At 37.5% G+C, this 17,764-nt stretch overlaps 1 protein-coding gene across 2 annotated transcripts in view; it reads left to right on the top strand.

Annotated features, from left to right (window-relative positions):
* Window positions 1–17,764, top strand: part of LOC143889815 (S-adenosyl-L-methionine-dependent methyltransferases superfamily protein) — a 38,236-nt gene that overhangs the window by 9,991 nt on the left and 10,481 nt on the right. For both annotated transcript variants that reach the window (XM_077394175.1, XM_077394174.1), the window contains 2 exons: window positions 2,518–2,566; window positions 7,843–8,119. In XM_077394175.1, the coding sequence (XP_077250290.1) occupies window positions 2,518–2,566; window positions 7,843–8,119 (326 nt within the window). The remainder of the gene's footprint in view (window positions 1–2,517; window positions 2,567–7,842; window positions 8,120–17,764) is intronic.

Consider the following 17,764-nt stretch of genomic DNA (forward strand, 5'->3'; position numbering starts at 1 on the left):
TTGAAATAAAGTTAGCTTCTTGGAAGGAAAAAGCACTTTTCACTTGGGGGGAAGGTTAAGATCCTTGCGAAGGTGGCAAAGCACATAGAAAAATTACAATGAGATTTTTTTTTATAGAGAGTAGGGGAATCTAATAAGAAGTTGAAGGACCAATTGAACTGGAAGAAGGCATGCAGATTAAAGAAACATGGAGGCATTGGTATTGGAAGATTAAGGATGCAAAACAAGGCGTTACTGGTTAAGTGGCTATGTATATATGGAGAAGATAAAGAGGCATTATGGCACAAAATAATTAGGGATAAATATGAGAGGGGTTGGGGGGATTGGGAGAGTCAGAACCCATCTATAGGAAAAGGTTTAGGTGCATGGTAATCTATATGTGGTCCTAGGTGCTTATATAAGTCCTTTGTTAGGTTTATAGTGGAGAGGGGAGAGGAGACTAGATTTTGGGTATATCTTTGGTTGGGTGAGTCATTGTTGTTCCATGAATTTCCAAACCTATGCATTTTAGTGATCGATAGAGGGGCCAGGGTGTGATTACATATTGAGGAGCGGGGATGGGGACTGGTTTGTGATATCAACCTTGGGTGTAAGGTTTAGGATAGCAAAATTGAGAGTTTTGCCTCATTATTGGGTGTCCTTAGTTATGAGTTATGGTTATTGTTCACCCAATGTACCAGACCATCGAGTGTGGATCCATGATTCACAAATATCTTCCTTTGTTCGTTCTTTTTTCAACAGCCTGATTAAGGAAGAAACGATAAATACCAATTTCACAAAGCTTTGGAAAGTTGGTGATCCTCCACGGGTGATGGCATTTGCTTGGACGGTGGCGAGGGAAAAAAATTAACACAAGCGTACGTCTCAAAATAGGAAATTTCACATTGCCAGCTGGTGTATAGTGTGCAAAAGGAGTCTTTTTGAGTTCTGACCATCTCGTGATTCCATCTCCCTTTGCTCAGAGATTATGGTCATTCCATCATCATAAGCTTTGGATTAACTTAGTTGTTTCAAAGATCAATAAAGATCATACTCCTTCACTGGGTGGTCGACAGTTTGGTAAGGCGGGACAATTTCTTTGGGGCTTGGTACCTTATGCATTAATTTAGCATTTTTGGAAGGAGAGAAACAATTGTATTTTCAAGTAAAAAAGAGGCATTTGGAAAGGATAATTTTAGACATCAAAATAAACCTGATTCTTTGTGTAGGAATGCCAAGAACTTTTAAAACTATAGTGCGGGAGACATCACTAGAAAGTGGAGGATTATTATGCAAGTAAAAGGAATGAAGATGAACCATTCAAAAAAAAGAAGAAAAAGGAATGAAGATTCTCCAAGGTGGCACCCACCCCCATTGGCTGGATAAAACTAAATTTTGACGGTGGCTCAAAAGGTAATCTAGGACCAGCGGGTGTTGGAGGTATTTCACCAAACCCAGATGGAAGCAAATTGTTATCCTTTTCTGGCCCGATGCGTGTGTGTGATTCCAGTGAGGCCGAAGTAAGAGCCCTAGTGTGGGGGTTGAGATGGTTTGCAAAATCAATGAATGGCCCTCTAGTTGTCGAAGGTGATTCTTCAAATGTTTTTTCATTTTGATGACATAGGGTATCCCCACCCCAATTTTTACGATTCTTCAAATGTTATTGCATGGACATCAAAGAATTGTCTGGTCCTTTGAAATTGGGGGATAGCATAGAGGAATTTAGAGATTTGTGGCAAAAAATATGCCTATCTCTGCAGCACATTGAGGTCAGCTAATGAGCAAGCGGATAAGCTTGCAAAAGGAGTGGAGGAGATGGTGGTCATCACATTCAGTTCATAGGTTGAAGTGAGGGTGGGATATAAGGATTGTTTGGGTGGGTTATGCTGTTTTTGTAAGGATCTCCCTTTGTACGTCTCATCCCATATGAGATTTGCATACATCAATGACGTAAATATATAGTTTTCTTCGTCAATAAAGTTGTTACCGTTAAAAAAAAAATGTCCCTCATGTCAAAAAAATTTTAAAAAATCCAAGGAGAAGATTCCTCTTTTAGCCACCGGGGTATTGAGCGTCACTTTTGATCCATATCTTGGAGGGGCTTGTGAGACATTAGTTTAATCCCACTTCACACTGACTTCTGATTCTGCAGCATTATTTCCCACCAGAGAAAGAGCTGCATAGACTGAACTTTCCATTAGAATTAGAAAATCTACCACAAGGCCAGGACCTTGGTGCCATCCCTGTGCAAACCTTTGCTACTATATTTAAAATTAAGATGTATCAATCCCATGGGAGGGCACACTAAATATCCGGAGGGCACCTTTGGGGAGGATAATCAGAAGTTCAGAACCAATGGCAATCATCTATTCATGTTTCTGGCTCTCTTCGTTACTCAATCATTCACAATAAAGAAGTCATCTTAACCAAAAAATAGTATGTTAAGTGGTCATCTATTCTTGTTTCTAGCTCTCTTCGTTACTAAACCACTCACGGTGTCACTAGTTTTTTAATTGTTGGGTTGGGTTTTAATTGCAGGTTCATGATGGCCAACAATGGGGAGAAGGAACAAACCGTTGTTAAGCAGGTTAACACTTCCTAGAACTTGCTTCGTCGATCTTCACTATTTGCCCGTGAATGTCTTCTTTCCCTCCTGGAGCTATAATTTTTGAGATGGAACAACTGTGCTACATTGTTCGCAACAAATTTCACATGCATGAAAGGGAAATCACACATACCAGCCGCTCAAACTTTTTTTTATTTAATAAAATTTCGGGGTCAACACACATAATAAATGCCATGTTCTATTACTTTCTTTTCTTCGTTAGGTTTTCTCAGATAGGACTTCATTTTTCTAAACTTCTTTGCATGCTGTTTTCTACGGGAAGCTCTATATCATCAAATTATTACATGGTGCTGCCGCATCAATATAAAAACTGAATTGTTAATGAATGGAACAGTAAAAGTGGCCTGTAAATTTCTGTGAGCTTCTTTTCATGAGCAAGGACCTATTTATAGTCTGCTATTTGCATATGATTGTTGAATTTGAAAATTTTCATTCTAGCAATAAGCTGATAAGCAGCTCTGTTTATGCTCCTAGAAAACCAGCAATACAACATTATTATGGTCAATGGTCAGGTTATTATGGCTGATTTATATCATTGGGTTTTGGTGCCTGGAGATGACAGCAGGAGCTCTTTTTCTTATTCTAGGGAAGAAGTTTGCAATGAGGAGTCAATGTGAGGTTTTGGGTTAAGGGCGAGGGGATTGTCAGGGATGAGAAGATATCTAGAGAGAAGGTTCATAGAAGAGAGGCTTGTCTTGGAAAACATGAATGTGGAACAGAGGCCCCTCATATAATCATAGCATGATGTAGACAAGTTGCATGGTGTGCATCAGATTATAAGATTCTTTAGAGTAGACAATGGAATATGAGTTTACTTTTCTACTCTCATTTATACCCTTCATCTCATATATCGTAACATTGGTACTTTTATAAGTGTAACACATCACACATTATGTAATACACCAAGAGAAGGATGTGGAATTGAATCACTCTTTTACTCATCAAGTTCATGAGGTTTTGTTCTCTCCCTTCTACTTCTCTAAGCATTGCTGCCGAAGTTGTTATGGTATAAGTTCTCAGAAGATCTACAACCCTAGACCCTAGATCTAAATTCCAACTCTCTAGATCTAAAGTTCTACACCCCTAGATCTACAACCCTCTACTCTAGATCTGGGTCCCACAATACTAGAAGTCTAGAACTACAACCCAACCACCTAGATCTACAACCCTACCCTCGAGATCTGAACCCTAAGCCTCTAGATCTAAGACATATTCCCAGATCTGAAATATAATCACATAGATGTAACACCCTAGATCCTAGATCCAAAATTGAAGTATCTAGATCTAGGACCTACGCCCCTCATTATCCAGTGACGCACGTCCAAGGTTTTAAATTTCGGTTTCGATGTCGGTTTCGGTCACCACCGAAACCGAAACGCTTCGGTTTCGGGCCGAAATTTCGGCCGAAATCATGTAAAATATGATTTTGATTTCATTTTTATTTTTAATTTTGACCGAAATTTCGGCAATTTCAGTGGAAATTTTGGCTATTTTGGTGAATATTTCATAAATTTTGGTGGGAATTATAACATTTCGGTGGATCTATCTAAAATTTTGGTGGAAATTTTGTAAAAAAGGTTAAAAATGAAATTTCAGCCGAAATCTTGTAAAGAAAGGACTTAATGTAAATTTCGTTTCTGTCGCGGCCGAAACCGAATTTAAAACCATGCGCACGTCCACTAACCCTAGATCTAATTCCTAAAATCTTCGATCTAAGTCCCCAATGGCTAGATCTTCATCCCTCAACCCTAGATCTACAACCTTACATCCTAGATCATTTTCCCAAAATCCTAGAACAAAGTCCACAAGCTCTAAATCTACAAACTCACCTCCTAGATCTGAGGCCTAAACCCTTATATCTATTAATATGACCTTTAGATTTACTACAAAATTCATCAGATCTGTATTTCAATCTCTTTTGTCTTTTTCCTTCTGATCAAATTCTCTCTATCAAAGATCTGATCACATTCCTCTCTTCTTTTCCATTCTCGTTCTCATTCTCAATCTCATTCTCATTCTCATTCTCATTCTCATTTAAGTGCTTCCAACCACTCCATAGTGGATCACATAATCATTGGTTTTAGCCAGTCGTGGTTATCTACATTTACATTGCTTTCAACCATCTCCATGGCTGTCTGCATCAATTGATTTAGACTCTCTTCGTCTCCATGATTTCTTTATCTTTCTTTCGTTTGATAACTTGGTTCTCATTTGCTTTCGGTCATTTCAGCAGCCCGAATACATTTGATAAAACTGTTTTTGATTTTGAGGGAATTTTAGGATTAATAACTTAAGGCATTAAGAACTTGCCTCAGGAGTTCTGTGTGACCGTAAAATCCCTACCAAGTTGAAGGGAAAGTTTTATAAGATAGATGTGAGGCCAGCTATGCTGTACGGCTCAGAATGTTGGGCCACCAAGAAGCAGCATGTGCATAAGATGAGTGTAGCGGAGATGTGAATGCTTAGATGGATGTGCGGCCACACAAGGTTAGATAGAATTAAAAATGAAGACATTCGTAAAAAAGGTGGGGGTGTCACCAATTGAGGAGAAGATGAGAGAGCACCGCTTAAGATGGTTTGGACGTATCCCACGTAGGCCTTTGGATGCTCCAGTGAGAAGAGGCAACTCGTGCTAAGTTGATGGAGTAAAAAGAGGTAGGGGCAGACCGAAAACAACTTGGGTAGAAACAGTGAGGAAAGACTTGATAGCTAGGAACACGAACATGACCTTGGATGAAATAGAATGGAAGAAAATGATTCACGTTGACAAACCCAACTAGAGCAGGATTAGAGCCGGGTAGATTCCTTTCACCTTCTTCATGAAATTTTTCTAAAGGATTCATTTAGCCGACCCCAACTAGTTTGGGACAAAAGCTTTGTTGAGTTGAGTTGAGATTCAACCATTTTGTATCTTGGCTGGGAAGTGGTTCTGTGTAACTATAACAGGCTCTTAAGAATTCATTCAGATCACTATTATGACTGATGAGGAAACTCCCATAGAATTCCTTTCCAGATTACTCTCTATGGGAGTTTCCTTTTCATGGGTCAAATTACTCTCTATGGGAGTTTCCTTTTCATTCTTTGTTGAAGACAAAGGGCTCTTAAAAAATCTTGATGTGAATGATGTTAAACCTACTATCGAGAAATACCTGAATCAATGGAGAATGAACAATACTCGCATTATACGTAGCTTCTCAACTCGTTAGAAGTCTAGAACCATCGATTGTCTTGAATCTCTAGCCATACAAGACATGTATTGAGGCGTGGCTTTATTTGTAGAAGATATATCAGCTAGCCAATTAGGCAGACCGTATAGGATTGAATGCGATTTATCTCAATATTCACAAGGGAGCAAGGACATTCAGACCCATTACTATGGTTTTATGTCTTTATGGAGTATGAACTGCACAATATATGCTTGCTCAACAATTCTTTGCTGAAACTAATACGAAGTACGGGTACTTATAGCTTAAGGAGAAGTCGAGCCATGCAATTCTTGATGTGACTCCGTCCTGAATTTAAGACTGCTTGTGTTAGCATTATTAGTCATGGCCAACTTCCAGGTTTTGGGTATCTATCTTAACTTCTTGAGGTTGAAAACTGGACCATAACACAGAAATTTATCAACGTGAGACCACTATCCACACAAGACACGGTCTTCCTTACTCAAGGTGACAAGGGTTGCTCTCATCTTCGTGATTAAGTAGGGTGCAATACTACGTGTTAGGAATTTGGATACCTGACTTCTAATTGCAAGAGACAGAATACATGTTCATATTGTCTCTGTGTCATTCACATAATTTCTGAATGCTTTGACGGTCCTTGAGGGGGTGGCCGACAATATGGCCAAGGGAGCCCTCGGGGACCTGTATGAGGTGGTCGAGTTGGAGCCCAGCATTCCTACCAGGTTCAAACTTACATGGGCTCCAATCAGGGAGCAACGACAATCCTGTAGTCTATTGATACAGTTCAAAATATGATCAGGAGACAATCATACGTGCTCTTCCTAGTGCTATTTCCACAGCCTTGCTGCTACAAATTTTTTAGGTAATCAACTAATCATAGAAGTCAATTAAGGTCAAATAATTCCACAAGATACTTAGACTCAGGGACCTCTAACCATATGACCGGTGTGCTGTAAAACCTGTCTACTGTTTTAAAATATATTGGTAATCATTGTGTTGTCACAACTATTGTTGATGTCCTCCGTATTTCTAGATTAGGGACTTCTCTTAATCCTTCTAGTGATTGCTCCCCTCATTGAATGTTGTTTGTTTGTTCTCAAACTCTGCAAACTTAATCACTGCAGGGCATTTAACAAAGCAAAACTGCACTTTCATGTTTTCTTCATTTGGTTGTGTCATACAGGATTTGAACACGGGAAGGATGATAGGGACAGGGAAATAGGTGTGGATTTCTTTTTTCAATGATGCTCATAGGGGATTAATTCCTCACCCGTTAGTTTATTTTTATCAACTTTATGTAATAATTTGTGGTATTTGTGTCACAAATGTTTAGCTCATCCACACAAAGAAAGACTACACTCTATTTTGCACTCTACATTAATTATGAAAAAAAAGCATTCTCTCATGTTTCTAATTCGTTTTTTAGATGGTGATCTCATTGAAATAATTTGCATAGCCTCACCCCCAGACTGTATGTTCCTACGTCATCCCCTTTGGTTTGCAATGTAAATAAATCACTTTATGCTCTAAAACCGTTACAATATATCTCTAATTTTTGGGTAGTTCAAACACTATTTGAACAGTTGAGAGTATGAATCCTTCCCGGAACTGCATCAAATCTCCATAACAAAATAACTTAAGCATCATTCAGAAAAAAAAGAGATAGGAAAATACTCTAAGAAAATCCAAGCATGTATCACTTTTTGAGGGATATCGTAGATCAGGGACATGTAGTGGTCAGTTAATGTCGTCACAGGGCCCCATAATCCTTTTGTTAATATCCTACCGTTAATTGTGCATTTGCATGTGGGTGCATTCCAATGTGGGCATTAACATTGAAGTTTGCATATTTTTATATGTCCATACTTACATACATACATACCAATGCATATATTCTATTACTTGTTTAGGATTCTCAATGCATTATTGGTTTTGATTAGTTCCGCCATCTCTTTTAGACCATGGATTGCCTAATTTGAACTGTCTCTATATCTAAATCAGCTCTTCTTCGTATCTTGAGTCTTCATCACTTATCTATTATGTTATTATTAGGTTACATCAACCACGACTGGGAATATAATTGTTAACGATGTGATCTATGAAAATGTTGATGATCATGGTGGTGGTCACGTACCAGCAGAGGATTTTGTGCTTCGTTGCCTTATTTTTGAGAGAAGCTTGGGCTTATTGCAATCAGAAGCCGTGTTGGCAAGAAAAGAATATTCCCAAAATAATCTTGAAACAGAGAGGAAGAAAACCAGCTCCTCTTCTAAATCTAGAAGAAATGGAAACCGGCGGGGAAATGATTCACGTTCATCTCCAATTGATGGTATACATTGTTTTCTCTTAGTGTATTTTAGTCTCTATTTGTTCTAATATTGTTAGCATATGAGCTTGATATCTCCTTTTAGTGGTTTATTTGCACCTTACGCAGAACAAAAAAAGTATGCTTTATTTCAAATTGTGGAGAAATTGGAGAGAAATTCTAATATTTTATGTATGCTATTTTATCTGATTTACCTACAGGTTGTTCTAGTATAATTATAGCTCCAATGTATACAGTTGATATTTGATTCCCATACAACTTCCATGAATGAGGATAAACTTTTCTCTACCTACTAGTTTCCGTACTGTCTATGTATTCTGATGCCAGTTCCTTGCTTTATTTTTTTGAATATTTATATGCAAGCGGCTATAGATTAGCAATTATTTTCGACATGATTTAGCTTAGGCAGAGGTTAACTTTGATTTGGCATTGCTCCTCCCACTCGAAACCGTTAGGATGCGTCTGACAGTCTATGCAATCGGTGACTATCATTTACAAGATAGTGTAAATGTTAGAAAGTGACAGATTTAGCAAACCTGTATAAGCTGATAATGTAAACTCAAACTTTGTAAATTTCTATATATACGAAGAATCCAACAAAATGACCTAGAATGGTAACTTGAGAAGAGACCCTCGACTAAGATTGCACCCCAAAGTCCTATTGTGATATGCTTGCCAAAGAGGGTTTTTGTTTTTTCAAAAAAAAAAAAAAAACAAAAAGAGAGCCAGGGAGGTTATTGGGAGCATGGTTTTAAATTTTGGCCGGAATGAAATGAACTAGCCGAAATATTTCGATTTCGGCTGTCACCGAAGTGAAATCCACTAAGATACAGAAAGACAATATTTCGCCTGAAACTTCAGCGGGGTGGTTATGTAAAAAATAAAAAAATGGAGCCAAGGAGGGTTGTTGGGAGCATGGTTTTAAATTTCGGCCAAAACTAAACGAAATGGACAAAATATTAAGATTTCGGTTGTCACCGAAGCGAAATCCACTTAGAATTGAAAAATGCCAAGATTTCGCCGGAAAGTTCCAGTCAAGATATGCAACTTTTAATATATAAAAAAAGCAGAGTTTCTGCCATTTCGACAGAAATCCAACAAAAATCAACTCCACTCACAGAAAAGTGTTGAACAATGAGATTCCTTCATGATATTTCTAAAAAAATGACAAAAAATAAAAAGAAGACCCAGGCGGAAAATCTTAACTAGATTTTTGCTGTGATTTCATACTGAAATGTTTCCGTAATTCTACAACATTTCGGCCAAAATTTCGTACCGAAACCAAAATTTCCGTTTCGCTGATGACCCAAACCGAAATTTAAAACGAGGGAGTTTTATTTTAAGGGGCAATCTTTACCCCAATGTAAATACTTTTTCTTTTTCTGTTTTTAATATAATCTCTGCTGAGTAGAAAATGATCCTCGACTAAGATTTGATTTTGCGAAATTACTTAGGTGCTATCGTGCTAAAGACATGGACTAATTGCTTTTGATTGCTTTTTAAATGGCAAATATTCATAAAATGGCCTACTTATATTGAAGAAATTCTTTAAAATCATTGGTGTTTGTGGGGATGGACTTGGCTTGCATGGAAATGAGGACATTTTGAGATTGTGAGATGGAATGGTGAACAATATGCACACCAAACGCGGGTAGTTATCCGTACAATATTGTTAAATGGGAGGATGGATGCTTGCACACCAGATGGGGTAGTTCTCCATACAAAATTTCCATGCAGTTTGATATTGTCTGTGTTTGTCTCTGTTAAAGTATAAAAGATTAAATAAGTAAATAACACCTTCTCTAACGTCTTAAGTTTTTCGAGTAATTGGTTATTTCACATGGTATTAGAGCCAAAGGTCCTGAGTTCAAACCTCCTTGATAGTACAAATCCACATACAATGGCCAAACCCAAAAGAGGGGCCACATGTGCCACATGTAGGCCAACCTTAGTTGTAAATTCTGTTTCGGTCGCCATTTCGTTTTGGCCACCGAAACGAAATTTCGGTGGGATTTCAGTCATTTCGGTGCATTTCGGTCAAAACTTTTCGTTCACACAAGAAATATATTAAGTGATTAATACATCATTCATTAGAAAAAAAAGTCTGTCACCAGTGTGTTGACCAGTGCCTGACAAGATGAATAATTTTTAGAGACCAAATTATGAGATTTTTTTTACCGGACTTTTGGGATTTAATAATGTTTGGACAAAATAGATTTTATGAATTTTTAAAATTTGAAAAATACCCCACCGTTTGGAAGTTAAGAAAGTTAAAATTTTGACCCGACCATTTTTCTTTGAATTTTGTACTAGAACTGGAGAGTTGACTTTTTTTCCTTTTAGATTTGGGTGTTGAAACTATTTTTAATAAATCCAAAAGGTGGGTATTCCGTTATTTACATGTAAACCATTTAAGTAAATGACATTTACTTAAATGGTTTACATGTAAATACCGAGTACAGGAAAGTAGAGAGAAGTACAGGAGAGGAAAGAGAAGCAGCAGGAAGAAGCAGGACGTGTCGGGTACGCGTGGTGCGCACCAGGTTCCAGGGGCATTGTTGTAAAATCTGCAAAATCCAGTCAAACTAGCCGTTATGCACGATTCCGGCCGGAATGGAGAATTTCATCCATTCCGGACGAAATTCCGGATTTCGGAAAATTTCGTCCGGAATGGAACGAAATTTTCACCGGAACGAAACGAAACGGAATTTACAACTATGAGGCCAACCCTAAAAGAGAGGCCACATGAGAGTGGGAGTGTTAAAGTATAAAAGATTAAATAACACCTTCTCCAACGTCTTAAGCTTTTGGAGAATTGGTTGTTTCACAGTCTCCCTCTATAAATGCTGTATTCTACAAAATGTTTATATGCCTCTGTAGATCACATTGTTTCTTGGACTCCGATGATCATGTCAACGATTGACTCATAGTCTCAGACTAGTCAAATGAGTCTCTTTGGACTCCTCAAAAATGTCAAAAAGGATATGGCTAATTAACTTGCTCTTGCTCTTATAAATATAACCTTTGCTCTTTCTAAAATATTTTTGTATATACTTTAACGTTATATAAAATTGATAATATGTTCAACTCCACACCCTATGCTTTCACATTATTGGCAGGCTGACATCTGTACCTTTTCTTTTGCTAGTTGTTGTTAGTTTATGTTAATGTAAACATTTTAATTTACACTTAATGTAAGGGAAAGCAGTAACTATATTTTTTTGAATGGTATATATTTTTAATATGCATACTTAATATAAAGTGATAGATGAGCCATTATATACTCTTGACAACTTTCTCTCTCTCTCTCTCTCTCTCTCTCTCTCTCTCTCTATATATATATATATATATATATATATATATATATAAGTAAATAAATGTAGCTCATCTGCTCATGTACTCAAAGGCATGTCTACTCTATCCCATGAGTGAGCGCCCCAGGTATTTCAAGAGGGTCTCACCTAGGTAGATGAAACTATCAAATGAGTGTGTAGGTATGCCTCATGCATCAGGCGTCTCAAGGGAGTCTCATCTGGGCAGTCATCAATTCTATGCTGCAATGGGTAGCTGAGGATCTGGGCAGTCAATCCAGTTGCACTTCGTAGAAAGAGGACGGACACCTACGACGAAGCCCTCTTGGGAGAGATCAGACTGAAGTGTGTGTGTGGGGGGGGGGCTATGAAGGACACTCAATCCCCTACATTCACGCGCGAATTGCGTATTATATAAGTGCTGTGCGATCCCACTGTTCGCCTGTGTATTGAAACCTACTAGTGACCAAGTTCAATTGCCAAACTAGAAGAAGGAGAGTAGGTGGATAATGAAGATGGGGGCATCAAAGCTGGTCCAACTAGAGATGATGAAGATAATGAGGAGGATTGTTGTGATCCAGGGCTACTTTGTGCTGCGAAAATTTAAAATACTCGAAGACTTGGAGTTTAAGTCTTGTGTAATTGTTAAAGGTAACCAAGAAATCTTGGGGGGTGACCATCCAAGTTGTACGATTTGGTGATGAGGAGTAAAGAGGAGAAAGAGGAGAGAAAATAAATATGGGGAAAGGAGTTCATGAGTTTTGAATTATAACGTCATGACTCACTAGAATATGTGTATAATTCTCTTACATTGAATTACAAAGATTCTATTAGGGCACCCATTATGATGTTCCCTATCCTGATAAGTCATGTACTAAAAAGAAACATATAAAAAAATATAAAACTGAAAACTACTTATAATATCCTAACTCTTCACACCCGCCGTCAAGCTTGAGTATATATATCATCCACTCATCCTTGCCCAACTTGGAACAAACAATGTCAAGCTGATTATGACCAAGCACCTTCATCAACATATCTGTCAGCTGGTCTTTTGACCTCACACAAGGAGTATATATCAATTTGCTAGCGACCTTTTCACAATCCAAATGTATATTAATTCAAATTGTTTAGCCTCTTTGATGAACCCTAATCATTATTATTGAGAAAATACCAGTAAAAAAAATCAATAGGCAAAAATCTTATGTTTCTGCCACCAATGTCGAGGATTGAATGAGTGGTACAATTATTGCTCAACTAAACTTCAAGACTGCTTCAGTCAAATAGAATACATCCAACATAATTTTTTTTTTGGATGATGATCCCATCATCCAAAAGGTGTACCTCATAAACAAGGATCAAGTGTGTTGGCCAAAGATTATGGCATGATGGGTGGAAAAAACAGTAGACACTAAAAGGCGGTCTTTGTTACCAAGTGGTGGTAGAGATTATTTAACAACAAGGATGTGCTATGATTAAAGATAATTAACTTAAAGTACCATAAGGAGAAGAGATATCTCATACTTTGCGAATGTGGGATAGTTAGCTCCGCATCCTGTAACTTTGGAAACAAGAATTCAATACTGTTAAGGATTACATATCTCTTTGTTTGGTAGATGGAGTGGACCCATTTTTCTTTTTTTTGCTTAGATTGGTGTGGGGATTGCATTCTCACTCATGATGTTCCAATTCTATTTGTTAGAGCTATCAACTCTTGAGCAATGTGGTTGACTATCGGGATAGTTCCTTTTCCAGTGATTACCCCGGTGGCCCGACATTGTGCATCCTTTAGGTCTTTTGAGGAACTCTTCTCTTTTAAGGGCATCTTTTGAGGAATTCTTTGCGTTGTCTAGCATGATAACTGATCATTACTTTCAGTCATTGACTCTGATGTCGGAATCCCCCCCCCCCCCCCCCCCACACACACACACACACACCACACAAAATGGGATTTTATCTGATTAGTCATGTAAGATATGTTGCTGAGTGTCCTTCCACTCCCGAATTCCTTGGCGACCTTGGTGAACCTCCTAACTACATTTCCGTCTGTTGTCTGTGGTCAACTTAAGTATGGTGCTACTTTTTTGGTTTGTGCAAAGCCCTTTTGCCATTGTCAGATTTATTATCTATTACCTGATTTTGGTCCTAATGGTGTACGCCTATCAACAAGATGTTGACATGCTTGTGGAGGATTACATTTGCCTTCTTTCTTTGGTTTTAAGGGAAGAAATGATCGCCTTTTAAATAATAAAAGGAATGGCTTAGGTCGTGTCATTAGTTAGATCAATGTTGCCATTTTTGAGAGGGCATCTAAATGCCTTGTTTTTGCCAACACGTAATTAATAGAACATCAATTATGGTCGGATTTCTATTGGTAGTGATTACTCGCCCTTATCTCACTTGTCAGGTGCTTGGCGTGCCCCCGTCCAGGTGCCTGAATAGCGTTTCTATGAAGATGGTACTATTATTTGCACTGTTGGTTGGGTTGTATTGGCATTCACAAGACCTTGTATAGAGAGTGACACAACAAAGGCAGAGGTTAATGTGGTTTGGAGTGGGATTAAACTCAACCTGTTTAAGCCGCTCCATGATTTGGATGGAAGATGATTCTTTCAACACCATTTGATGGCTTAGGGAGGAGATGCATCTCCCTTGGAGATTCTAATGATTCTTTAGAGAGATGATTGACTTGGTCGCCACTTTTGAGTGGTCCTACTCACATGTACATCATGAAGGAAACACCAAGGCAGATTGCAAATTTCAAAGTCAATTTTACAAATCTAGTTGTATGGCATTGCATGCGTGTTTGTGGTCCTTGGCTGATGTAGCCTTTTGCGGCATGTGCGGCTTTCTAGATTTATTGTTGTTACCTTTTTTATATGTATATATTTTACATGGTTGTAAAAAATAGGAGGATGATAAAATGGACGAAACATCTAATTTATTTTTTAGAAATATATCCAACTGTATCGAGTGAAATCATCCACAGAAATATCGCAGGAAGGAGAGCTAGATAATGAAGAAATAGGGTTAGGGCTGAAACATTAGAACACAATTTCACATGGGAAAGAAATAAAAAATACTAATATATGAACTAAACGGTATATGTGAACACTTTTCGTGCTTACAACTAGGGCAAATATGTTGCTTAGAAGTTTTATTATTTTCATTTTTATTGCTTAAAAGTTTTATGACAAGCAACTATAATGGAAGCCTTGAAAACCAGTGTTTATAAATGCGGATGCGGCGTGGAACACGGCTGAAGAAAATCCTAGTCGACTCGGCACGACGCGGTCGAGTACTCGGTTGACGTGGCCATAATTCGGGAGAGTCAATGGAGTTTTTACTGACTCTGTAAGGCAAAACGTGGAACACGGCCAAGGTAAAAGGGAGTCGACTTGGGGGAGTCCACGATGACACAGGGGAGTTTTAAAACTATGCTGCAAACTAACAAATGAAGACATGATGGTTTGTATGAGCAAGTTAGTGAGATGAATATGACCAAAAGACGGGCAATAACTACACATTCCAAATGTGACTATCTAACACAAATATCAATTCGAAAATATAAATCACCATTACGTGAATCTCTGGACAGGAGCATCCCAAAGCATAGGTCCTCCACTGCAACAAAATACAATGTACAAAATAAAATAGCTAGAAAATTGAGAAGTGAACTTTGAAATAGCTAATAATTTAAGCAGAAGGCTTAGAAACAAATAATAAAGTGGCAGGGAACAAATGCATCAGGAACAAAAAAAAAAGCTAAATGAGGAAGAAATCGAAGCTGAACCAACATGGGGATTGGAATGAAACATCCATAATCCCATACTATGCGAGATGACCCCAAATAACAAACTAGGGAAGACATGTTACTTGAGTCTTCGGATAAGTCCTTGTAACGACCATGATTTCCGAAATGGGTCACTAAGGAAAAACACAATAATTTTTATTTATTTTTATACTACATACAAAAGACTAATTTTAAGATAATATTAAAGATGAACAATCTTATTCCAAAACATAAGAATCATATTACATACTTTCAAAAACCAATTAAAATTATAACAACCAAAATCCATAAAAACTAACTATCTGCAGAAACTCAACAAAAGAGATAAAAATGAAACTTTAACTCTTTGGGATAACATCATTCCCAAACTACGATCGCTCAATCCCCATCCTATTTTGTTAAATTTTCTCGTTTGCGAAAGCTCCCTCGTCAATCTCCTCAAAACCTGTGGGTGGAAAAATAGGTCAAACAAGTTGTACAACTGGAGAAGACTTCATGTAATAAAAGTACTATAATGAAATTTGCATTACAAAATTGTTCCATATGCATCAGTTCCAGGAGATAACGAAATATAGATAGACTAAGGAGAACGACAACAAAGCATATGATGGGTAGTAAGATCACTAATAAGAACGAATTATGGTGAATCAACAGATTATGGCACGCGGGGAAATAAAACATGCCAACACGACAAAGAGATAAATGTAAGTAACTAAAGTAAAAACAACATCATGGGCCCAATAAATCTATCCTCGATCCATTTTACCACATCTTATGTATATATCCCAGGTCATCACCACCTGGCCGAAGCGGGTGGAAGCATAGGTCTTTATATATATATATATATATATATATATATATATATATATGTGTGTGTGTGTGTGTGTGTGTGTGTGTGTGTGTGTGTGTGCCACGCATATATACATAGGTCAATAGCGTTACCATACAGCGACAAGGAATATATGTATAACATCATATTTTTTTCCAAATCAAATCCTTTCAAAATTCTCTTTTCATTGGAATTCTAAGGTACAAAAATATGACGTATTTGAAACATGGTAATAAAGAACTAAATTCATAATACAAGCCATTATCAGAACCGTTATTACATAAGTCAACTACAACTTGCCTTAATTATCGAGTGTAAGATGATGCCAATAAGTTTCTACGAATCAATCAGGTGAGTGGGTGTCCTGTACCAATTATATACCAAGAGTGTCAAAATTTATTTGCAACTAACCTCGATCATCTTTAAATTAATTTGTTAACTTCCGTTTCACCCTGGCGTTGGAAATTTTCCGCTTCATTGAGTTATATGTGAATTTTGTATGATTATGTTACTTGAATAAATTTTGTGTTATTAGTGTTGTTTGCAAGGATTTATGAGTAATTAATATTATTTGAGTAGAGTTTTGTCTTATTATATTATTAAATTTTCGTTTCATTATGGCGTATGACGTCGTTTGTGAATTCCACCCCATTATAGAGTTAAAGAAAAGACAGCGAGAAAGTGTCATTATAATAAAATGGTAGTGCTTATAACATCTCCGTTTTTTATATAAACTTGATAGTGAAATTATCGAAATTGAACTGTACTGTTCTCATTTCACATGGAAAGAGACATAATAGTCATTATCAACTTCTTTTCTTATAGCCCATTCATTGTATTCTTTTTACTGTATTCTTCCACTTGATTTTTTTTCTTCTTCTTGTAGCTGCATGAGTCTGGGTATGGAGATGAAGGCCTTCGAGCTTGCCGTGGTTTAGCACGGGTCAAGAAGGGCATGGGCGTGGATAATGTCCTAAAGCTGGGCATGGGTTTCGGCATAAGTGAAGTGGGTTTTTGGAGTTTCAGCTATTTATTATGAGCATAGGTTTTGGGCACAAAATTAATGTGTTTGAATGATGTGGAGTAAGGCTACTGTTAGCAGTGGGTTTCGTAGTTTTAGGTCATCCGGGCTATGTTTGACATCAAGGCTATTGATGGGTCTTAAGATTGAAGTTTGAAGTTGCAGCCATAGAAATTTTAAGTTGCAAACAGGGGTTTGGAAAAAAAATGAACTATAGAATATGAAACTCTCAAAAAGGGGTGCCAATATCAACTTGGAAAGTGCAGCCATGTTAAGCAAATTGGGTTTTCTTGTCCTGAGTCAAATCAGGTATTTTATTGTGGGGATTAAGGGAGTTGTGCATGTGGCTTTTGGATAAAAAGAATTTGGAGACATGGCTGTACACCATTGATGTGAAATTTACATTGTGGGTTTCAAAATTATATTATTGTTTGCATCAATTGGTACCCCTTTTTCAAAGTCTCATATCGTATAGTTTTTTTTTTTTTTCCAAATCCCTGTTTGCAACTTAAAATTTCTATGACTGCAACTTCAAACTTCAATCTTAAGACCCATCAATAGCTTTGATGTCAAACATAGCCCGGATGACCTAAAACTATGAAACCCACGGCTAACAGTAGCCTTACTTCACATCATTCAAACACATTAATTTTGTGCCCAAAACCCATGCTCATATTAAATAGCTGAAACTCCA

This window comes from Tasmannia lanceolata, unplaced genomic scaffold (assembly GCF_043159265.1).
Source record: "Tasmannia lanceolata isolate RefF3 unplaced genomic scaffold, GAP_Taslan_0.1 ptg000013l, whole genome shotgun sequence".
Lineage (NCBI taxonomy): Eukaryota > Viridiplantae > Streptophyta > Magnoliopsida > Canellales > Winteraceae > Tasmannia > Tasmannia lanceolata.